This window comes from Oryctolagus cuniculus, chromosome 17 (assembly GCF_964237555.1).
Source record: "Oryctolagus cuniculus chromosome 17, mOryCun1.1, whole genome shotgun sequence".
Taxonomy (NCBI): Eukaryota; Metazoa; Chordata; class Mammalia; order Lagomorpha; family Leporidae; genus Oryctolagus; species Oryctolagus cuniculus.
Window position 1 is genome coordinate 41,453,332 of NC_091448.1, and position 24,985 is coordinate 41,478,316.

Here is a 24,985-nt window from a genome sequence, read left to right on the forward strand (position 1 = left end):
GGCAAAGTGAAATAATGGTCTTCAAGACACCGGACATCAGGCGAGGGAAGACAGTGATCCCTGAAACACGAGACGTGAGATGACAGCAGCCGGTTGACTGCCGAGGCAGACTCTCCCGTCTGTGGCAGGGACAGGGGAGCAGTGGCCGTGCCCCAGTCTACTCCTTAGTTAAAGAGAGCAATGAAGGCTGCGAGGCTACTAGGGTTTGCAGAGCAGAGGATCAGAGAAGAAAGAGTTGCAACAAGAGAAAATTCCAGAGGTCTTTAGAAACTCTACTTTGGGCTGGCACTGTGGCGTAGCAGGTAAAGGCACCACCTGCAGTGACAGTATCCCATATGGGCACCGGTTCGAGTCCCAACTGCCCCACTTCTGATCCAGCTCTCTGCGATGGGATGGGAAAGTAGTAGAAGATGGCCCAAGTCCTTGGGCCCCTGCACCCGCATGGGAGATCTAGAAGAAGCTCCGGGCTCCTGGTTTCAGATCAGTGCAGCTCCAGCCGTTGTAGTCATCTGGGGAGTGAACCAGCACACGGAAGACTCTCTCTCTCTACCTTTCTACCTCTCTACCTCTCTACCTCTCCTATGTTCTCTGTGTAACTCTGACTTTCAAATAAATAAATAAATCTTAAAAAAAAAAAAAGAAAAGAAAAGAAAGTCTACTTTGAAAATGCATCTGAAGAAATTGCTCAAGCCTGGGGACAGCACCACCCAAAAGGCTTAGAGGTCAGCAGGCCAGGCCTCACACGGGGCTGCAGGTGGGGCCTCCCCACCGGTCAGATTGGGGACCTCCGGAGCCATGGATGCTGCAGGGACAGTGGTCTTGATCGAACACTGTTCCAACCCTGCCCAACAAATCTTTGAGACACAACAGGAAAGAATCCAGTGGTTTCCAGCTCATTCTATCAGCATCTCAAAAGGAAGCTCAGAAGTGTAAGAATACAAAAGTCTCCAGCACCTGGAAGGTAGAATTCAGAATGTGTGGCATCCGATCCAGATTACCAGGCATACAGAGCGACAGCAGACTACAGTGCATGATGAGAAGAAAAGTCAGTCATTCACCAAGATTAAAAACTAACAGTGTCACTAAAGCCATTATTAAAATGGTATGCTATGTCTTCAGAAAGGGGAAAGATCAATAACACGTGGAAGGTTTTGTAATGAACTGCCCTGAATTTACAAAGATGAAAAATACAATGAGGAAAAAAAAAATATTCTCCATGAGGTTAACAGCAGATTAGACTCTGCAGAAAAAAATTAGTGAATTGAAGACAGCAGCAAAACTGGCCAGCGTTAACCAGAAAGGGAGAGGGAAAACAGACTCAGTACAGAGCACCAGGAAGCTGTATAATCTAGAATACATGCAGTCCCTGAGGGAGGAGAGGAGGGAGAAGTGGAAATTGTCGGGAAAAGTGCTAGCTAATGTCTTTCCAGATTTGACGGAAGCAATAAGTGCACAGATCCAAGAAGCTCAACAAACCCCAAGCACAAGAAACACAAAATAATTATCCCAAGGCACACTGTGATCAGATTGATCAGTACCAGTAATAAAGAGACAACACAGAGGAGCAAAGATAAGGATGCACCCTATCTCTGTCAGAAACAGCACACGTGAGAAGACAACAGAGCATCTAGGATGTTCCAGAATGCACTATAGAAAAGTAGACCAGATGAACCATATATATATATATATATATATATATATATATATATATATGATGAAATAGCAAAACAGTTGTAACTAATGTCATAACAGGAAGTGAAATGGAATCTTTCAAAATCTCATTGCTAAAGAAGGCAGAAAATGTGGAAACAGGAGCAGTGAACAAACAGGACAAACAGAAAACAAGCTGAAAAATCATAAGCTGAAGCCTGACCAGCAGCCCAAACGCCACAGTTAAAGGCAGGGGTGGCACCCCAGCCTGTGCATGTGCTCACCAGCTCAGCAGCTCTCCAAACCCCTGATTTCAGGGTTTGTGGCGGTTTGATCACAAAGGCATGAGCAGTTAAATCATGGGCTTTTGGCAATGACTTTACTCCTTTCTCCCTCTCCCCTTACCACATGGCTCGGAGTAGAGCTGAAGGTTGCAGCCCTGTAATCAGGCCTTGGTCTTGGACACCAGACCCCATCCTGTGACTAGGAGCCCCCATCAGCAGTCACCTCATTCGTGGACAGAAGACCCATCTTTGCTTTATAGTTCCCCAGGGTCTTAGAAGCTCATGTGTCAGAAGGCTGGAACTAAGACTAAATATTCCTACAAAAGATAATCCTATTACTCATAAAATTCCAAGGGCTGGGCGAACTCTATCTTAGGGACGGGGCACAAAGACCAAACACAGGTTAAGCATCCCTAATTTGAAAATCCAAAATCAGAACTGCTCTGAAATCCTAAACTTCTTGACCACTAACATGACACTCAGCATGTTTCAGATGTCAGATGTTCAGATTAGAGACACTCAACTGGTAAAGCCTGTGCAAATATTCCAGAATCTGAAACCTGTCTGATCCCAGGCATTTTGGATATGGGATACTGAACCTGTACATGTTTCTTATGGCATCACAGTGTTTGAACATTAAGGAAGGAGAGCTCAACTCAGTGTGTGATAGAGGCTTTTTAGCAAAATAGAGAGCAGTAGATTTGAAAGTTAGACTGCAATCAAGGAAAGGCTGTACCTCGAGGTGTTTGGCACACTCCAGAATGTAGATTTGGAAACTCTATTCTATAAGTGTGCCTAGACTTGATGAGTTGGGAGGAGACTTTGCCAGCCAGGTTTACACACCCAACACAAAAGACAGTAGTGTGTGTATCAGCCACAGCGCCAGTTTGTGAAGATAGCAGATGCCGGTGTGCCATCTCAGTGAGTCCTGTGGCCACTGTCAAGTGTCCATCCATTCTGGCATCAGGACATGTAGAAGCTCCAGTTAGTTGCTGGAAGAGAGTAATGGCTTTGTGAATGAGGTCACCGACCGCACAAAAGCCCGGGTCTCTAGGCTTCCAGTGAAGACAGTTTTATGCCTGGCAGAGAGCATGTCCCTCTCTGGGTCCTGCAGGATTAGAAACTGAAATTCCTATTCATGGTCCTGTGTTTCTAAGTTCAAGAGGAAGCACCCCTTCCTTCACAGCTCAGCTGAGATCGCGTCGTCTCTCGAAGCTTACACTCGCCAGCGAGCACACGGTAAACTGGAGAAGACTTGAGCAAAGTCCGCTTTATGCTGTGATTCTTGTTGAAACGGCCAATTTCATTAACTGTCGTTACGCCTTGGAAGGCGGGAGCCACCTATAAATGGCCACTTTCGCCCTTCATGTGCCTCCGCCTGGCCCAACTCCCCAGGGAAGCTTCATCTCTGGCCTGCTGCAACACTGAGGACATCCGTGAACACTGGACGGCGTTAGTTACCTAGTGCTGAGTCTGTGCCCCAGTTCTCTCTCTCACTTTTTTTCTTTTGACTTTATAAACTTAGCTGGAAGACTGAGATAGTGTTCCTATGCCATGACCATATTAAGTAACTCCGGGCTTACGTTATGTACGTAGAGTTTTTTCTTTGCTGTTTCGATATGGCTCAAGTCAATGCAGTTTAAGGTTTCCACTTCACTCCCCAACGTACTTCCCTTTCTGCTTTGGTGTTTTAGGATGATTTGAGTTACTGAAACAGAAAGCAAGGATTTGTGATGTATTTTATTTTAAAAATTACTTTTTTTGCATAAATAGAAAGGAAATCTTTCTAAGCAGGGCTTCTTACACTTGCCACTTTTAGGGCTTTCTCTCTCTCGGTCCTCGGATTAAGTCGGGGCGTGTCATAAACAGGATACGGGGCCTACCTCTTTTGACTCTGAACTTGTAAAAGTTTGTGAAAAGCCTTTTCAGCCCTCTCTATAGCGTCTGCAGATGCCTGCACAGCAGATGGGGTTATTCAGGTTGCATTCTGGACGCCCTCTGTTCCACACACTCTAAGGTTGCTTTAAACGAGGCTGAGTGTTCCCCAGCGTGACTGAGCACTGGTGTCCTATCGAATAGCAACAGATGTCTGTTGACAAACATTTCTGTATTTCTCAGTGTATTTTGGAAATGCTGGGTTAAATGTGCTCTTTAGATACAGGATTCTCTCAGCCTTTAAAAACACTCTCAAGTTACGAATATCCTTGTGGAGGCTGTGGTTTGCAATTTCTCAAACTGACCTGTCTGTGGAACCCTGTGTCTCACAAAGCTCTGCATAAGACTGAGTTGTGCAGAGCAGACACTCAGGAGATATGGACGGCGGCACACTGCCCACACCTGACTCTGTTCCCCCGGCAGGCGCAGGCACAGGTGCAGGCTGCTGTGGTTGAGGGCATTTCATCACATAGACTCTCGCTTGCACACACGGTGTTTTGTCAAGTTGAAGACTGAAAAATATACTTTGATTATAAAGGAAATGTTTAAAGAAATGACTGATTTCTCCTTTTTTTAAGATTTATTGGCCGGCGCCGCGGCTCATTAGGCTAATCCTCCGCTTTGCGGCGCCGGCACACCAGGTTCTAGTCCCGGTCGGGGCGCTGGATTCTGTCCCAGTTGCCCCTCTTCCAGGCCAGCTCTCTGCTGTGGCCAGGGAGTGCAGTGGAGGATGGCCCAAGTGCTTGGGCCCTGCACCCCATGGGAGACCAGGATAAGTACCTGGTTCCTGCCATTGGATCAGCGTGGTGTGCCGGCCGCAGTGCGCTGGCTGCGGCAGCCATTGGAGGGTGAACCAACGGCAAAGGAAGACCTTTCTCTCTGTCTCTCTCTCTCTCACTGTCCACTCTGCCTGTCAAAAAAAAAAATAAATAAATAAAAATAAAAAGATTTATTTACTCCAGAGGCAGAGTTAAAGAGAGAAGGGGAGGGACAGAGAGATTTTCCATATGCTGGTTCACTCCCCAGATGGCTGCAGTAGCCAGGTCTGGGACATGCTGAAGCCAGGAGCTTCATCTGGGTCTCCCATGTGCATGGCAGGGGCCCAAGGACTTGGGCCATCTTCCACTGCTTTCCCAGGAGCATTAGCAGGGAGCTGGATCAGAAGTGGAACAGCCAGTACCCGTACTAACACCTATATGGGATGCTGGCATCATAGGCAGCAGCTTTAACCTATGCCAGAAGAATGACCAGACTGATTTCTAAAATGATGAGGCAAAAGGGAGAAGATTGAATAAAATTTAAACTACATTTTGAGCTTTAATTTGTCTTATCCTACCTCTGCAGATATATCCTGCCATATCATGTCTTATTGATCTTAGTTAGTATGGTATCCCACTGAGACAAACTACATTTTCAAATTAATCTCTAACTTCTTCGTTTGCATGTAGAGAATAAGAACTTGGGAAAGGGTCTGGGGGAATATATATAAACACACACACACACCCCTTCTATTCTAGTTGGAGGAGGGGTTTCAGGGTTTTTGCTTTTGTTTTGTTTGCCTTCTTTTTCCTTCTAGTCACTAAGAAACATAGCTCTACAATGATTCAAAAATTTTTAGTGCTAGATGCCTTGATTAAAATATAACACAACAGTGGCTCAAGTCCCAGCTGCTCCTCTTCCAATCCAGCTCTCTGCTATGCCCTGGGAAAGCAGTAGAAGATGGCCTAAGTCCTTGGGTCCCTGTACCTATGTGGGAGACCCAGAAGAAGCTCCTGGCTCCTGGCTTCAGATCAGCTCAGCTCTGACCATTGTGGTCATTTGGGGAGTGAACCAGCAGATGGAAGACCTCTCTTTCTCTCTAGCTCTACCTCTCTAACTCTTTCAAATAAATAAAAATAAATCTTTAAAAATAAATAAATAAAAGATGACCCAAGCCTAAGATTGAAATAGCTGCATTAACAAGTAGCTAACCACTTACTTATAAAATGTTCTGCAAGTAATTCTGTCTCAAGAAAGATCTACTGGAAAACATGGAAATTTTCAGACCTTCTGTCTCATAAATTGATACTCTACTAAGAAACACACACACATATACTCTTTCCCAGTTTCATTATCTAGTTTTATTTTCTTTTATGATCTTATGTTTTCACTTACTAGTTACTTATCTGTCTTAGCCCCATATACTAGCCTCAGCTTCTTAGAACCAGGGACTTCTCTTACTCCTCTGCAAAACTGGCTTCTTTGCTTTTAACTAGTGAGTTGTGTTATGAGTTCTTTGTATGTTCCAAATGCACATCCCTTCTCAGAGACAGGACTTGCAAAACGTTTGTCCCATTCTGTGAATGTCTCCTCACGTTCTTGATGGTGTCAGGTCATATGTTTTTAAGTCCTTTCATTCTGTGTGTTTCCAGTTGCATGGCAGAATTGTGAAATCGCCATTGCCAGATTCCACACATCTGGGACCTCCAGCTCCTTTGAAATCCCCTGGCATCCGGCAAAGTGGCCACACACTGGCCACTTCATTGGAGCATTTGTCTCCATAGCCAGTCACCTCTGCCCTGGGGTTCTCCAGGCAGATAATCCGATTTTCTTTGCGATGTGCTGAGACACTGTGGTTTATTGCTTTATTTTGCTTTATTTTCCTACAGGTGAATCGATTTAGTAAGGTGGAAGACCGAGCAATTTTTGTCACTGACCGTCACTTGTATAAAATGGACCCCACTAAACAGTACAAGGTGATGAAGACGATCCCGCTGTACAATGTAAGTTCTCCACGCTTCTCTCCAAGTGAGGTCTTACTCTGGGGCTCATGAACAACTAGAGCCTTCAGGCTGCTCTGATCTTTGGGGCTACACGGAGCCTGTGAATCCTGAAATTGTATGCCAGTATCGTGCTTTGTATAAATGTACAAGTTCCTATAAGGAAAGATCCAAAGTTTCTAAGAGCTTAATGAAGAAAAAAAAAATCTAAATGTAAGGACTGTGGATTCTATGTGATCTTTCCCTATTCCTTATCCCACTTGCTTCTTAAATGTGCTAGCTCTAACGTGTCTTCTTACTTATTTTCCTAATGTTTATTTCTATACGGAATTGGATTCAATCAGAAAAATAGTAGAGGATTACCTTTGAAAACATCCCTGGTCTCCCACATGTGAAAAGTTACTCTTTTTGCCAGTATATTTTAGACAGATGGAATTGCTGGTTGAATGATCTCTGATCTGAATTGACTATAGTGTAACAATAGCCATAGGGCTCTCAAATTCCATGCCATTTTTTATTTGAAATATGAAATCTAGCAGGATCTCTTTGAATCTCATCATGACACTTTCTCAATTTTTCTGTTCCCTGGGGTCTGCTTTACAAGTGACTAATTCTGATTCTTCATAAAAATCCTACTGATCTTTCCATGTCTCTAGGATTTTTCTCCGTCTGCTCATTAGTAAAAAGAGAAGTCTGTGGTCTGTTCTAGGATGAACCAGGAGCATTGTTTAAGCATGATTTTAAATCCTTTTGGTGTTTGCATAAATGAATAGGAAACACTGATTTGCAGTTTTATTTTGTGAAGTCAAGGGTGCTCGGGGTTGGAAGGCACAAAGAAAACGAACTCTCTGTGGCTTTGCTGAGTGGCTGAGAAAGGCTGGATTGTGACACCAGGGCTTCCCTTACTTCTTACATCCCCGCCATACACCCACACACCTTTGTCCCTTTCAGTAGGCAATGGATTGCACCTAGGAAGAAACTGTCTAAGAAAGTATTCTGAGATACTCTGCCTGGGGGTCAGCTCCTGGGAGAAGCTGACTTCAGAACAGTGGCTGCCTCTTAGGAAGAAGGTGGGTGGGACAGGGGACTCCCAACAATATCTATACTTTTTTTAAGTCTAAAGCAAACATGGCGAGATAATTAAGTCTGGATGATGAGAATATGGACATTTGTTACATTATTATGCTTTTCCATATGATTGAAATATTTTGAAATTACAAAAAGTTTAACACAGGAACCTTTTAAGACAAAATGATGATGCTAACAGTTGAGTTAGACATACTAGGGTCAGTGAAGGGAAGCAGATTCCATTGTAGCTGTGCAGGGCCTCAGGGTGAAACAGAAACTACACGTTCTATAGCTAACAGGAAGCCTGTCAATGAGAGAGAACTCAGCACTGATGAGTACAATTTAAGAATGGACCCAAAAATAACTAGAGCCAGGAATTAGGAGTCTGGAGGAAGAAACGAGGCAGATTACCCAAGAACACCACAGTCGGGGGGAGCATTTGGTGATGGTTGGGATGCCCGCATCCCACGTCAGAGTATCTGGGCTCAGGTCCAAGCTCCAGTTCCATAGACCAGCTTCCTGCTTCCTGGGAGGCAGCAGGTGAAGGAGCAAGTAACTGGGCCCTGCCACCCATGTGGGAAACCTAGGCTGAGTTCTCAACTCCTGGCCTCAGCCTCACCCAGCCCTGGTGTTTGCCAGCATTTGGGAAGTGAACCAGTAAAAGGGAGCTCCAACGATCAATCAATCTCTCTCTCTCTCTCTCTCTCTCTCTCTCTCTTTGCCTTTCAAATAAAGTTAAACAATTTTTAAACTTAAAAAAATCTCAGGGCCAGCACTGTGGCATCATAGGTAAACGCCACTGCCTGCAGTGCCAGCATCCCATATGGGCAGCAGTTCAAGTCCTAGCTGCTCCACTTCCGATCCAACTCTCTATGGCCTGGGAAAGCAGTGGATTATGGCCGAAATCCTTGGGCCCCTGCACCCACGTGGGAGACCTGGAAGAAGCTCCTGGCTCCTGGCTTCGGATTGGCACAGCTCCAGCCGTTGCAACCATCTGGGGAGTAAACCAGCAGGTGGAAGACCTCTCTCTCTCTCTCTCTCTCTCTGCCTCTGCCTCTGCCTCTCTGTAACTCTCATATAAATAAATAAATCTTTAAAAAAACTTAACCTTAAAAATTGGTAAATAAACAAACAAAAGAACATTACAACTAAATGGTAGGGAAAAGAAAATTGGATGGAAACATAATAAAAAGCAAAACCTTTTTTTAAAGATTTATTTTTATTTATTTGAAAGACAAGAGTTACAGAGAGAGGTAGAGACAGAGAGAGAGGTCTTCCATCCACTGGTTCAGTCCCCAGATGGCTGTGGTGGCCGGAGCTGTGCCAATCCAAAGCCCGGAGCCAGGAGCCTCTTGCAGGTTTCCCACACCGGTGCAGGGGCCCAAGGATTTGGGCCATCTTCTACTGCTTTCCCAGGCCAAGCAGAGAGCTGGACCAGAAGAGGAGCAGCCAAGACTAGAACTGGTGCCGATATGGGATGCCGGTACTTCAGGCTAGGGCTTTGCGCCACAGCACCGACCCCAAAGCAAAACCTTTTTATGGGCCTCCATTTTCTCATGTCTCTTTAATGTGCTAAAAGAGTGCTAATTCCCTCCAGATCCATACAACTGTGGATTATTCTAGGAAGGAAGAGAGCTCTGGGAACACCATGTTCCGGAATCAAACCGGAAGTTTTCAGAATCAGGGTATCAATAGGAGCCTACCGCAAGGGCCTCACATGCCTCTCCTCTTGCCTCTGCTTCTCATTCCCTGTGTCTGCAGGCTCCTTTCCTGTCTCAGCAAGGCTTTGCTGGCTCCAAGGAACAGATTGCAGCCACACATTATCTTAAGTCATGCCTTGTTCTTAGCAAGGATGCGTGTGGTAGCTAGGGAGAGGAATCTCACAGAGCCCTGGGGAAATGCTGCCACGTGGGTTTTCAGGCTGCCCAAGAGGCTGATAGCCTGCAGTGCCTGCAGCATGGGTGCTGCAGAGGCTAAGTCTGTGACATTTCGTGTGTCTGCTTCTCTTTGCCTGTCATGGTACAACCATCACCTCTTTCTTGCCAGCTTGGGTCAACTCTATGTTTGGTCTGCATCAGCCACCCCAACAAACCAACAGAGTCGCAACCTGCAGAAGCATACTGAACGCTGTCTCAGATGAGGCCTCACCAGAGCAACCAGTTATGCATGATCCAAATAACTTTTACTTATGCATTTATTTAAGAGACAGAGAGCACCCATCTGCTGGTTCACTTCCTAAATGTTTTGGCGGAGGGGTGTGGGGGGGTGTTGTAGAGGAGCTGGGAACTCAGCCCAGGTCTCACAAAAGGGTAACAGGAGCCCAGTTACTTGAGTCCTCACCTGCTCCCTCCCAGCGTCTGCTTTAGCAGGAAACGGGAGTCAGGAGCCAGAGCTGGGAACTGAATCCAGGTGTTCTGAAGTGGGACACGAGAGTGCTATGCACAGCCTTGTCTTGACTGCGAGGCCAGACGTCTGCCCCTAGTGCTTGTGTTCCTGTCCAACAGGCAATTCCCTGCACAGTCCCTCTGGACACTTCCTGACATGACGTGGAGAATTCCCACAGTCCATCCAGGGCACGTCTGATGTATTCCCTCCCCCGTGGCTGGTGGTGGTCCTCAGGCCTAAGCCACATTTGGATCGTGGTATCAGGAGGTATTGGACACCAGCTCCATGGTTAGGTTTGCTCAGTAGGAAAGAGGAGAGGGAGAGAGGAGCTTCGGTGAGCCAGGTTCACTTGCATCCTTAGGTCATCTAACACCTGCAGCTGTCCCCATCTCGCAGCGAGGATCCTGGTCTTTGTCACACTGGCCCAGAAGTTGTGCTCATGAAGCCCCCCGCATGGGTGAGACTCAGCTGACGCTGCACCTTGGCAACGTGTCTAGGCCGTCTCAGAGCCTCGTTGTCGTAAGTTCTTCCTGCAGAAAGCGTTCCTTCTGTTTCCTGACTGCTTCCAGCCAGGTGCTGTGGGACAAGTGTTGCGGCTTTCCTCACACACCATAGCAACCTCAACCAGTGGCTAGCCCTGTAGCCCTGTGAGTTAAGCCTCTGCTGCAGACACCCACATCCCCTATCAGAGTGTCAGCTTGAGTTCCAGCTGCTCCACTTGCAGTCCAGTTTTCTGCGAATACACACTGTGGAAGGCAGCAGATGATGTCTCAGTGCTTGGGCCCCTGCCACCCGTGTAGGAGAGCCAGACAGAGTTCCCAGGCTCCTGGCTTCGGCTTGACCCAGCCCTATCTGTTGCAGGCATTTGGGAAGTGAACCAGCATATGGAAGATCAGTGTGTGTGTGTGTGTGTGTGTGTGAGAAAGAGAGAGAGAGAGACAGAGAGAGAGAGAGAGAGACAGAGAGAGATTGCCTTTCAAGTAGATGAAAGCAACTTGAAAAACTCAACCAACTCCACTATCTTTACGTGTCCTAATTCACTGAACTTGTGTAACTCAGCAATAAGAGCGAACCCTGACTGCTCGACTTTGACAGGCACATTAGCCACAAACCTTCTGAAGCACCCTCACATGTATGTGCACAGGCACACGGCTGTGGGTGTGGTATACACACATGCAGGGGTCTTGTATGAACACAAGGTTTCATCACCTAGGAGTGCAATCACTCAGTCCAGCAGCTAGACCAAGTTTAGCTCTGCAGGAGCCGCCAGCTGTCTCCCACAGCGGCTGCTTCACCGTCTCACCACTACTGGGCATGGGGTGTTCTTTTAGCCCTTCTGATAGGTGTCTTATCGTCTACTTTCCAGTACCCTAAACCAGATGGCAGCACACTGAGGCCTCATCTTTAAGAGAACAATCTCTCTAGTTTCTAACAAATAGGTTTGTGTTCAGGAGATAAAGGCTGCCTTTATTATTATTATTATTTGAAAGGCAGAGAGAGAAGGGATCTTCAGTCCACTGGTTCACACCTCCAAATTTTATTTGAAAGGCAGAGAGAGAGAATGAGAAAGAAAGAGAGAGAGAGAATGAGAAAGAAAGAGAGAGAGAGAGAGAGAGAGAGAGAGAATCTTCAGTCCACTGGTTCATGCCCCAAATAGCTACAGCAGCTGTGGCTGGGCCCGGCCTAAGCCAGGAGCCAGGAGCTTCATCCAGGTCCCCACGTGGGGGCAGGGGCCCAAGCACTTGGGCCATCTTTTGCTGCTTTTCCCAGGAGCATTAGCCGGACAGCTGAACCAGAAGTGGAGCAGCTGGGACAGGAAATAGCGCCCATGTGGCATGCCGGCTTCGCAGGCGGAGGTTTAACCCGCTAAGCCACGACACCCATTCCCTAAATACTGCTCTTTAAACCGAAGGAATAAAAGATAAGTTGGGTGCCTCTACTTCCCCTCTGCTTAGCAAAGATTGTTCCATCAACTTCAAGTTCCCGTTTCATGATGGGCCCCGACACCCGAACAAAGTGGGAACCCATGACAGGTTTTGGAGAATATTGACAGTCAACCCTGTCCTCACAGATGGCCCTGGGAAACAGCGGCCAGCGGCCATCTGAGCGGGAGGTTCCGGTGCCAGGTGGTTGCTTTAGTAGCCGCAGAGTGACTTCCTGCGCGCAAACGCTGGATGCTCAGGAGTCTGTTATTGTCCAGTCATCATCCTCCCCCTTGAAGTCACTGTCTACACCGCACTCTAACTCCTATATCAAATGAAAGCGCTGCTTCCAGCCGAGCTGTGGAGAAAGCGCAGAATGCGGGCCGGGCCGTGGTGTGAGACCGGCTTGTCAGCGGGGCGCTGGGCTCCGGGCGGTGCGAAAGCGGGCGACGCCCCGCACCGCTCCTAACGCATCCAAAACCGCCAGCGGGGGCCCCTGTGGCCCCGAGATTCCTCGTGGAGGCCGCAGTGAAAGGGCAGCCGCCGGGCGGATGCCCACACCAACCCACGTTCCACTCCGCGGGGAGGCGCCCTGGTGCGCGTGCGCGACTGCCCGCAGAGCTCCGCGAGCTGCCGTGGGCTGATGTGCCTCCCGGGCTCGTTTTGCAGGGTGGGGGTCGGTTTTGTTCTGACAGAGCCCCTTTTCTCATCAGTAGGGGCTCGCTGGCTAAGGTAATAGCCGCTTAATTTACCAGATGCCTCTTTTCGCCATGCGGGGAGCACGAGGTAAAGCGACGGTTTTGTGGCGACTCTGTCTGACGTGACTTGCGGGAAGGCGCGCGTTGTGTGTGCTGGGCTGGCGCAGGCGCGAGGCGCCCCCCTCCCCCGCCAAGGCGTTTCCATGGGAACCCGGAGGGGGGGCTGCTGCGGAGGGCTGGCGCCCCGCCCCCAGCCATCCCTGGGGCCTTTAAGCTGTGTTTATTAGTCCTCTTAAATGGAAAGTATATAATCCCGTAATGTCAGGGCCTGAGTGGCACTCGGGTTTATTTATTTATTTAGGTAATAAATTTTCCTTCCTAATTAATTCTCAGCAGGTCCTGGGAGCTGTACCGTCTTGAACATCTTGTGCAAATGTTTGTATTTCTGTCGAACAAAGAGAGTCGCTTAGTAAAATCAGATAATTTTGAAACCGCCTGTTCTTTGAGGGAGGGGGACTGGTGGGTATATAGCAGAGAAATTTAGGGACATACAGATGTCAGAGTCTCTGTTTAATATTCCAGGATTTTATTTTAGTCTGATGGCTTTGGCTGTGAAGCCACCTTTCCCCTCTTCTTATATTTTTTTTTAAAATTCAGTGATTTTACTGTTGGATTTGAATGAGCTACATGGTTTTAAAATGCTTCTGAGAAATGTGACACCTAAGCTGTGTTCTCTCTTTTTTTTTTTTCTTAATAAGAAAGAATACAGAGTTTCAGAGCTCCCCTATTGATTGCCTTCCTGACATGTGTTCAGAAGTAAATGCCTTTTGTTACACTGCTTAGAGATCACTGCTTATGCTAACCAGCACTAAGCAAACCGATTTATCACGGCAGAAGTTGGCGTTTTGGGGCACAAGACAGTCCATTTTCATCAGGACTAGGAAATTCAATTTCACATGTAAAAGATGGATCAAAGCAGTGTGAAAGCAACAGTCATTAGGGCCAATTTATGACTGCTTTAAGAAGCTGTCTTGTTAAAGCAACACAAAACCATTTAGGAACCAAAGTATACAGAAATACATACATGGTCACTTCACTTAGAGGTCAGGTTGCTAGAAGCAAGATCTTAAAATGAAGCCCTGCATGGATTCACACAAAGACAAAGAGCTGTGCCTTCGCAGAAGCAGAGGATGCCACGCTGGTGCGAGAGGGGCTTCCTTTGACAGAGCCGCCTTCCAGAGCCCTTTCTAGGCACTACTACACGTACGTGAGCACCTGCCATGTACCATCCATTTGGCAGGGGTCGGCACAGAGCCTGGACACCCCCACCCCCCAGGCAGACGTGCAGGTGTGGCCACGGGGAGGCTTTGCTCTCGAGAAACTGGTGCTTAGGAAGGTGAAACTGTCGCTCCCACAGTCACAAAGCTCCCAGGGAAGGAGCTGCACGGCACACCCCAGGCTGTCTGCACGAGCACCCAGTCCCCACTCCCTGCTGCCTCCCTCTTATGAAAAACGACACAAGCAACTGAAGTCCGGCTTTAAGAGCAAAGAAACAACAGGGCTAACATTTGCCATATGCCCGATGCCAGGCATTTGCTGGACAACGTGATCATACTATATCTCAATTGTTATAAGACTCCCGTGAGGCAAATAACTTTCATAAATGAAACCAGTTCTCAGAGACATGGATCTCTAGGCTTTCAAAACGAGGTTTTCTGACCTCAAACCCAAGTTAGCCACAAATGTAGGCATCCTCCGGTTTCATTTCCTATGTTGCACTCTCTCATGTTTCCTTTATTTGTTTATGTAAGTCTTTCTTGTATGAATAATTGCTCTCTGAAGTATTTTACCTTAGCCTTTTGAACAGAGGTGATGTGTAGGCCCGAGGGAAACTTAAACAAGGAGGGAGCTTGTCTGTTAGCCCTGCTCTGTGTGTCAAGGTATGACCCATTAGTATACAAAACAGAAAGAGAAAATGTTTTGCTTCATTTCTGCTGGGGGAAAAATATAGCACCTTTGAAGGGAGCTGCTGCATTGTACTTCTGTTTGCACAGCTGTTTCTCCCCTAATTGCAATCCTGTCATTTCGAAAAAGAAACTTGCAGGAAAAGATACTACAACCTCCGGAAGGGAAGAAAAAAGATGTTGAGCTTGACTTTATTTAGATTTCACTTTTAAAGCCAAACTTAAAAAATAAATGTCAGTGGGTTCTCATTCAAGAGTGCTCAGCCTTGGCTGTACATTGGAATAGCCTATGGCCAGGGTGGGGGATGGGGGGAGAGCCAGGCCATCCCCCCGACCAGTGAAGACAAGGCTATGCCATCAACCTGGGCGTCTGCATGCTTCGGAGCTTCCCCTGTGCAACCAGGGATGAGAACCACTGGTCTGACTCTTCTCGTCCCGAAACGTGTTCACTTTTGTCTTTCTAGATATTTCATAGACCTTTGTTGGAAGGTGTACCTACCTGCCCCCAGATTCAGTTCTGCCATCGTGTTTTTCTTTCTTTCTTAGGGGCATGAGTGAGAAAGAGTGCTGTGGTCTCAGTGTTTCTCTTCAGTTCTAGATGTTCAAACCCTCAGCCTCAAGGTGAGGGGATTACAGGTGGGGAATGAGATTGGTGCTGTTATACAGGAGACCTCAGAGAGACTGCCACCCTCCCCAGCACGTGGGGCCCGCTGGCCCCTGCCAGCACCGTGGTCTCAGACTTCAGAACCTCAGCTTCTAATAATGCAGATATCAGGCTGGCACTGCCGCTCACTAGGCTAATCCTCCGCCTTGCGGCGCTGGCACACTGGGTTCTAGTCCTGGTCGGGGCGCCAGATTCTGTCCTGGTTGCCCCTCTTCCAGGCCAGCTCTCTGCTGTGGCCCGGGAGTGCAGTGGAGGATGGCCCAAGTCCTTGGGCCTTGCACCCCATGGGAGACCAGGATAAGCACCTGGCTCCTGGCTTCAGATCAGCGCGGTGCGGCGGCCATTAGAGGGTGAACCAATGGCAAAGGAAGACCTTTCTCTTTGTTTCTCTCTCTCACTGTCCACTCTGCCTGTCAAAAAAAAAAAAAAAAAAAGCGGATATCAAAATGATTTGATTTTGTTGGAGTTTCATCTAAACAGAGACACCCGTATAGTGTGCCAAGGATGTGAGACGCCCTAGCGGGGACAGTAAACATGACAAGTTCAGGGTCTTCTCGTCTGGCTGTGCTAATGACTTCTCTGGCTTCTGTGGGGTGAAGCCACCTCCAGGGTCTGCCCTGACTTCCCTGCTAATCCACGCCCTTACCACTTCCATCACGCGTGTTGAGTTGTCAGACTATCTTACGTTGCATTTAGAGGTCATCCATTACGTGTGGTGAGGGACAAAAGTGAAACCAGCTCTCAGTGGGCGCTGGCGCCCGGCACTGGGATGCATGGCAGCACGGTTGGGTGCTGAGTCGGGCCCACTTGAACAGCAGCTCTCAGCCCAGGGGGCTGGGAAGCCTGAAGCGAGGTGCGTGTGAACAGGGCTGAGATGCTGCGTGGCGAGTCCTCAGCGTGGCTCTCACCACATGGTCAAAGTCTCGGTGATTGTCAGCTTCTCTTAGCCACCTGGCGAGCTGGCATCCAGCACCTGCAGACACCAGAGGAGCAGGACAGTTGGCCTCCAGCGCCCTCACTGTCCGTTCTTTGCCCTTCCTTTTCGCTCTGCTCCTCCCAGATAACTGAGTGGCCTCCACAGTGTGCTCAGGTTTCTGCTCAAAGATAACCCTCAAAGGGGTTTGTCTAGAATGATAGCCAGCACCCCATCCTCTCCCTAGCCACGCCGTCACAGCACTGTGGACAGATTCATAGATGTCACCACCGCCCATCCCCCCCAGAACAGACTCCATGAGAGAAGAGTTACAGAGTGCTGTTTTCAGAATGCTGCCAAGCATGCAGTAGGTGCTCAATAAATGGGTGTTGGTGGATGAGTTGCAGAGGTCAAGACTGGGGCAAGCACTGTGACACACTGGGCTAAGTCACCCCTTAGGATACTCGCGGCTCATGTCAGAGCGCTGGCTGCAGTCCTCACTGCTCTGCTTCCGATCCGGCTCCCTGCTAGTGCATCCCTGCTAGTGCAGCAGAGGATGGCCCAAGTGCTAGAGTCCCTGCATGCACGTGGGAGACCCAGATGGAGTTCTTGGCTCCTGGCTTCTGCCTGGCACAGCCCCAGCTTTTGTGGCCAATTGGGGAGTGAACCAGAGGATGGAAGATCCCTCTTTGGATCTCTCCCTCTCTCTCTCTGTAACTCTGCCTTTCAAATAAATAGGTAAATCTTTTTTAAAGAGGGATGCAGGGGTGGGGGAGCAGTTGAGAGGCTGCAGCTGTGACCTGGTAGGAAATTAGAAGGGCTTGGACTCAAGCAAGGCCAGGAAAGAGAGGGCAGGGGTTTGGATCCAAGAGCGATTTACGCTGTGGAAACAACGGATCTTGGGCGTTGAGAATCTAGACACATGGGTCTTTTTCTCGGAAAGCCGGGCCAGAGTGTGGTGCTGGTTACTCACCAAGATGAGACGCATAGGAAAAGAAGCAGGGATGTGGGAGCAGAGTGCGGAAATACGGTCAGTCTTAAATGAGTCTCATCTGAGGTGGGAATGGAGCGGCCCCATGGAGAGCTGACTGCAGAGCAGTCCGGGTGGAGGCTGCCTCAATGATTCGGGCTGCTGTAGTGACACAGCCCAGCCCAGGGGACTTGCTCACAGCCCTAGAAGCTGGCGAGCCCCAGGTTGGGGTGCCAACGTGGCGGGGTTCCGGTGAGGGCCCTCCCCCTGCTTCACAGACCACTGCTCTGTACTGCGTCTTCACGCAGTGGGGAGAGAGAAAGCAAGCTCTGTCCTGTGTCTCTTGTTGGGGCACAGGTCCCAGTCAGGAGGGCTCCACCCTCAGGACCTGGCCACCTCCCAAAGGCCCCGCCTCCAGGTGCCATCACCTCCAGATGAGGGCACAGCACTGGATGGAGAGGCGGGAGGAGGTGTAACCACGAGAGTAGGGCTCTCAGAGCCCGTGACCTAGAGACTTGCTATCTTGAGTCTCCTGAGCAAACAGAGCGAGCCCTCTGAACTCGGCTGAACCTCCCCCTACTCCGCCCCGTTTTGTACACATGCAGTGGAATTTGATCATCTGTTGTCGGCCACGTACTCAGGAAGCAAGGATGAGCAAGACACAGCCTCTGCCTATTGTTCAGGGGGCAAGGCAAATGTGGTCAGAGATAGTCACAGTCCATGGTCCACGTTAAAACGAAGACCACCTGGAAGGGCCGGGGGAGCACAGGAAGCAGTGGGGCGGCTCCCAGGGCTTGTCAGTCATCGCAACAGCATGTGCATCTTTCTGCACTGGGCACGTGCGGTTTTTCTCTTTTTCTCCCCCAGACTCTTAAAGGGGTGTGTGAGCCACTGCTGTTGGCAACGCTGAGGAACAGATTTTAAACGGTGTGATGAGGCTTATTTTTTAGGAAGCTAATTCTGACAGCATTACAAAGTGCGTGCCAAAATGGGAAGAGGCTGGTGAGATAAATACCATTTCAGGCAGTCTTGGAGCGATCTCTGTGGGTGCAGTGGCACCAGAAATGGAGAGAAGAGACAAGACACATGAGGTTTCTGAGTTATTCTGAATTCAGTTTAACAGCTTTCTGAATATTTTGAACATGCCAGGCACCAGTTTAATTTTTCTTCATGTATCAATTCGGATCATTTTTGCCCCCCCCCCCACAGTTAGGCAGTGCCATTGCCCCCATTTGCAGGTGCAGAAGCTGAGCTGCACAGAGCACAAACAGGGTTGAGGCATGGATGCAAATTCACGAGAGGTGGTACCCGCAGTCTGGCCCCGGCGCCCTCAGTGCTGTCTCCCCGGTGAGGATGGAGGACCTGGGGAAACCGAGGAGGACTCCTCTGTTGGGGTGGGGAGCTGGGCAGCCGCATCTCATCACAGTCAGCCCTGGAAGGAGTCGATGGGACAAGGGTTTTCTTTTGTTTGGGCCAAGCCTGTGGTCCCTGAGGGTCTGCAGGTGACTCGAGCTCCTGCTCTCCTGGGACAGGCAGACCCAGCCGCTCACGCTGCCAGACGCTCAGGCTCGGGAAGGGTGGATGTTTTGGAGGGGAGCTTGGAGTCCCTTCTCCCGCACAGGGCGGGGGCCTTCCAGCAGGGAGGTGCCCTGCTGGCTCCTCAGCTGCGGATGAACCCCTGAGGAGAGGAGAGCTTCTCCCGTGTGTTTGCACCGAAGGCTGGAATAGGGTTGGCACGCGCAGTGCTCAGCAAAATGGAACAGGTTTGTTTTCCTCCGTCCACCCGCCTAAACCCAGCTAAAACCCCTGGACATTTCGTTGTAAACCAGATGGAAGATTCCGAAAGCTGGAGAGAAGGAAGTGACTGGCAGGACTCAACAAGCAAGGCGGCACTGAGGCCGCAGCCCAGTTTTCTTTTTGCCTGTCTCTGTTCTGGACCTGGTCCTGGAGAAGCCCATGATTTGTACACTCTCCACAAAGGACCTGGACAGCAGCCTGGCCAAACAGAGACTAGGTTAGCACCAAGCACCTTCTCCAACAAGCAAAGCACCAGGGGAAAAAAAAGAAAAAAGAAAAACCAGGGCATTGTGGCCAGCATCCCGTATTGGAGCACCTGTTCAAGTCCCAGCTGCTCCTCTTCTGATCCAGCTCTCCACTGTGGCCTGGGAAAGCAGTGGAAGATGGCCCAAGCGCTTGGACCCCTGCATCCACATGGGAGACCCTGAAAAAGCTCCTGGCTCCTGGCTTCAACCTGGCCCAGCCCCAGCTATTATGACTGCTTGGGAGTGAACCAGAGGATGGAAATCTTTATGTTTCTCTCTCTCTCTGTTTCAAATAAATAAAATCCTTTTTAAAAGGCAGGCTTCCCCAACTGCCACCAACAGAAGCCCAGTGGCAGTCAGAGTGCCCCTCTGCAGGCTCTTCCTTGTGGAGGTGCTGTCAGGGGTGCCCAAGAGGGCGCAGATCCCTCCCTCCACCTTGGAGAGGAGGCATCCCTTCCTCTCTGTGGGTGTCCATGGAGCCAAGTGAGGCTGCAGATTCCTGCCTGCTCCTGGAGGGTCCAGCTGGGAGCCCTGGACTTTCACTCTCATCCGGCAGCAAAGTGTTGGCTCCCACCTTCCCTCGCTGGCCCATTTTTGGCAGAAGTTCACTAAAGCAGAAGACTTAAGGAAGAGCCAGAGTCTCATAACACAGTACCCCACAGGACCAGGATACAGTCAAAGATCACTTCTTGTCCCTGAAACAGACAAATGACAGTGTGCCACTTGTTGACAAAGGCACAGGAGAGTACCTAAGATGATGAGTGAGTAATATCTTTTTTTGCACCAAGAGGGTCATTAATTTATAAGGTAAAAAAAATTCACTTAGAAGACCAATAAGGAAAGCAATTTAATTGAGTTGGTATTTTAAGTGAAAGCAAAAAAATAAATAAATAAATTTAAAAGAGAGATCATGTAAAACTTGATTCAATTAGTAAAACAATTAACTTTGTGAAATGATGATTTGATGATCTAGGACCCAATTATTTAATAGCTTTACCTAAATCGAGGGTTTTCTATTATTAGAATCACATAGGGAGTGTCTCCCTCCAGTAGATGCTCAGCCCAATCCCAGACCAAATAAGTGAGAGTACTACAAGATCCTAGCGTGTGGCCCTGGTTAAAAGCCACTGGCCCAAATGGACCATACTCAGAGTCAAGGTGTGGGAGGGTTTTCACACCATCCATGTGGTCAAAATAGATGTGACTGGGCCTGTGCACGAAAGCTGGCATGCTCTTTCTGAAGGAGCACCCCACTGGGCCATTTGTCTTGCTTCATGTACCCTCCTGATGAATTTGATTATCTGCTTCCCAAGCCCGCGATCATAAATCTGAAGTGGTAATTACAAGGGAGTCAGCCTGCTCCAGGCAGGCATATGGATGGCTGCAGCACGTGCAAACTGAAAGTACAGGGAGCTCTGAGATGTAGCTCAGCCCCGCTGCATGGCTTGGTGTCTAAAAAGCTTGCTGGAGTAGATTCTTGAGCTATTTCCTCAGAGCAGTCTTTTTGGAATTAAAATTAAACTTTTCACAGAAGTACTGTACCGAATCCCAAGTTGCCAGACAAACCTGGGAACTAAAACTGCCAGGTGTACTAGGAGAGAGACCTCCAGTAGGCTGGCTGAGATTTCTAGCACAAAGAAAACAATTGCCCATTTGGCCAACACCCATGAACTAGTAGGTTCTAGCCACCTTTCTGGTAGGGAAGTTGGCAAGTTTAGTCTAACTATGAAAAAGCTGTGTTTGCTGGCTACAAATGAGGCACTTGCAAAGAAGGAAGACATGACTCAAGCATTCAAATGCATACAGGCGGCTGTGGTGGGTCCACCTCCTGTGCCTCCCTCTCTAGAGGAATCTGTCCCTAATTTGGAAAGTACAAAGTTGGTTTGCAATGAAGAGCATCATCCAGGTTGTACGTTTCCTTCTTGATGGGGCCCCTGAGCCCCTGTCAGGAAGAAGTTGAGGCTGCATGTGGAGCTGCGATTTCTTCAGTGTTGGAAACTCACTGGAGGGTTTCACTGAGCAGCTTTCTTTCATCAGGCTGCTGAAAATCAGGGCTTGAAAGCCTTTGTCCATCAATGATAGAAAGCAGCCCTTTAATCAGTGGATTAGTTATTGTAATTGACCTGAATCATATGGATCAATAGTACTGGGCTTCTAGCAAGCCCTAGCTTATAAAGTCAATTCTACCAGCTTCAGTTGTCTGTTACCTCTCAAGACCCGTGTTTTATGCAGTAGGCTTTGTTTCATTATTAGACTGCCATGTGGTTCACACATGTCAGTGTGGTTTTAGGAGGATGTGGTCCAGGGACAAAGTCATATGGACTCCAGTAAGCTCTGAAGATATATTGGTTTTTGCTTGTTTGTTTTATTTTATTGTCTGTCATCATCTGAGAAGCAGAGAGGGAGAGAGACTTCCTGTCCACTGGTTCAGCCTACGACTGCCCACAATGGCCAAGCTGGGCCAGGGCCAAAGCCAGGAGTTGAGAGTGTAGTCCAGGTTCCCCACATGGGTGGCAGGGATCCAGCTCCTTGACCATCGCCGCTGCCTCCCAGGGTGCGCATTAGCAAGAAACCGGAGTCAGGAGCCAGAGCCGGATAGCAAACCCAGGTGTTCCATTGTGGGATGTGCACTGGTGTCTTCACTGCCAGGCTAAGCACCAGCTCCAGGACATTGTTTTAAAGCATATTTACTAATTAATGCTTACCGTATCACCTCTGGATCCAAGTGAAAAAATGCTTTTATTAAGGTGGAAAATTTATAATAAAAATTTAAAATTTATAATAATACATTTATACAATGTATTATTTTCATAAATGTTCCCCCACTCTGTTAGAATAGAAACAAAACAAAATGTTGAGGGCAATATAGAGGAATGCGTTTATCCCTATGCATTCTTCCCATGATGCCTTTACAAAGTTAAAAGCTGACTATCTAACGAACTGCCCTAAACTCACAGCCACACCATTTTTCAAGATCTTGGGTTCTTGGGTCAGGAGTTCAGAAAGGGCAGAGCAGGTGGCTTGTCCTCGTCCTACAGGATCTGAGGCCTCAGCTGGGAAGACTCGAAAGCTGGCGGTGACTCAGGGGCTGAGGGCTGGCATCTCTGACGCTCATTCACTCACGCGATGCACACCTGGACTGGCAGAGTGTGAAGGCTGGGACTGCCCCTGGGGAGCCTTGAGAGACCTCTCGGAGACGCTCAGCCTCCTCACAACCTGGGAGCCTCGTTGAACTTCATACAGAGTGGCTTAGGGCTCGAACCATGAGTGTCCACTGAACAAAGCAGGAGCTACGTGGCCTTTGATGAGCCAGCCTCAGAAGGCACAGAGCCTCACTTCTGTGAAACTTTGCTGGTTAAATGGAAGAGATAGAGTCAGCCCAGTTATAAGGGGAGAGAGAGGACGTAGACCTCCCCCCATCCCTGCATGGGAGGAGCATCAAAGAATTCATGAACATGTTCTAAGTCCTCCACATTCAACCTTCTGGTTAAAAATTCGTGACCTCATTCAGACATTTAAAATGCACTCCCTCCCTCCCAAGGTGCCCCCAAAGTGTCAGTAGGTACAAGGTCAAGAGCCAGGCTCTCATGTCTAGATGATATTTCTCCAGTCTGAGGACCTGTGAACTAAAAGGACAAGTTGTCTGCCCCACAGACCCAGCGTACAAGGTTGGTACAGGCAGAGGGTACCCACAACAGGCACCCCTGTCCAAAGAGGAGAAGATGGGCGGCACGTGACAGTTGCCATCTGGGTGTGTAGCTAAGTGGTCTTCTTTGCCTGCCCCCTGCCTGCCAAAGCCTGGGGGGTCCAGATGCTCTTTGCATTGTGTAATGTCTCTGCCCCGTTCCATCTAGTCTGAACTCTTCAGTCCAGTGCTTTGAAATCTCGGGCTCATGGCACATCAGTTTATAATCTGCTCCATTAGCCTAAAACCACAGCCATAGCCTTCTGGACAATGGACTGCGCTGCACCTTGAGACCCTTGTGAACTCCTGTGGAGCCGTCCTGTCTAATGTGGAGAATTAGTGAGGAAGGCCCTGGGGCTCCTCCAGAGCCTTTCACCTGGAAGACTCCACCAGGCAGTGCCTCGGCTCTTCCTGGGGTTGTAACGAAGCACCTTCCCATTCCACTCTGGATGTGGCCTTGCCCTGAAACCACTCCTTCATTTGGGAATCATTTGCCATCTGGAGAAGCTGGGAATCAGAAACAGGTTTATTTTCAAGTCCAGTTAGTGTGGGCTTCTTTATATTTCCTGTGAATTTTGCATGAAAGTGGAACAGCTCTTCATTAAGGTCACATCTCCCCCCTCACATTTTCTTCATAGACAGCAAGAAGCCAGATGGCCCCTACGTCTTTCTGTCTGGAAACCTCTGGATTGTCACGTTTGTTGGGTGCACTTTCAGTTCTCTGCCTCCCCATAGCCAGCGGTGTTTAACAATTTTCTGCCACTTCATAACAAGGCCCCCTCTGGCCCAGCTTGAAATAGCATTGCTTTCCTTTCCCTGATGCCTGCTGCCTGCCTCTTGAAGGCCTGTCCTGTGTGCCCGCCGGATCCTGCAGCTCCCACCCACTCCCCAAAGCCAGTGCCCACTGAGGCATGGCTGTGCAGCGCCCCACTCTGCATGCCGAATGTTATAGCAGTTACTGTGGCTATGCAACAAACCACCGCACACTGAGCAGGGTAAAACAACCACCGTCGTCTTCTGTCCATGGTCCTGTGGGCTGAGTTTTGGAAAGCTGCCGTGGGGCCAGCTCGCCTCTGCTCCATGGCATCCAGGGCCTCAGATGAGAGACTGAGGGTTGGAGCCGCTGGAACCCACACTCACCCATCTGCCACTGGCACTGCTGACCCCGTGTCGCACAAGTGTCCCCTATGAGAGGCTTGGCTTCCTCCCAGCGGGGAGGCTCAGGACAGGCAGCCTTCTTACCTGGTGGCATTTTCTTCTGAGTTGCCCCAAGCCATGTATTGTTGCCATGATGAACCAGCACAGTGAAGATCCCTGGTTTGTAGCGAGTTGAGACAAGGAGTAAGGAAGAAGCAAGGGGGTGACAGTGGGACAAGGAAGAGAGAGGAAAGGAGGGTGATGGAGAGAGACACGGTGAGAAATCAGGAAAGGCACTGACATCCTGCGGAAAGCCAGAGCGACTGTCTTCCAGGTCTCTGGATCGAAAACAGCATGAACAGAATGTTCTCCATCGAGGAATAGCCAAGTCAGTTTGTTAATTGTGATCAAAAGAGCATAAATACTATAACTCAGCAGTCAAACCAAGAACTGAGGTAGAGTCTAATAAATCCCAAAAGCCAGTGTGTAAATCAACACCCAGATAGACAGCTGAAGAAGCTGAGTGACCACCACAATCTCATGAGATCCCTTCGTGTGTCAGGCATGTCTGTGTTCACAGGAGAAACCCAAGCTCCTAGAGTTAACTCCTCCCTTGGAGAAACATGTAGGGAGCAGTAACCAAAGAAGGAAGAGGGGTTCCCTTTCCAAAAAACCATGGGGCAGCTGCATGCTGGGAGAAAGTGTGGACACAGCTGCCCGGATTGAGAGCAGACATGAAGCACCATGAAAAAGGCACAGATGAGGAACCAGCCCTGGGACTCAGCAGGTTAAGCCCCCACCTGCAATGCTGACATCCCTTGTGAGCACCAGGCCCAGCTACTCTGCTTCCAGTCCAGCTCCCTGATGATACACCTGGGAAAGCAGAAGATGCCCCAAGTGTTTGGGCAC

At 48.9% G+C, this 24,985-nt stretch overlaps 1 protein-coding gene across 1 annotated transcript in view; it reads left to right on the forward strand.

The window, feature by feature from the left end:
• The window catches only part of MYO1D (myosin ID), a 340,304-nt gene that overhangs the window by 210,561 nt on the left and 104,758 nt on the right, over positions 1-24,985 (forward strand). The window contains exon 20 of the mRNA XM_051824625.2: positions 6,518-6,631. Coding sequence (XP_051680585.1) covers positions 6,518-6,631 — 114 coding nt within the window. The remainder of the gene's footprint in view (positions 1-6,517; positions 6,632-24,985) is intronic.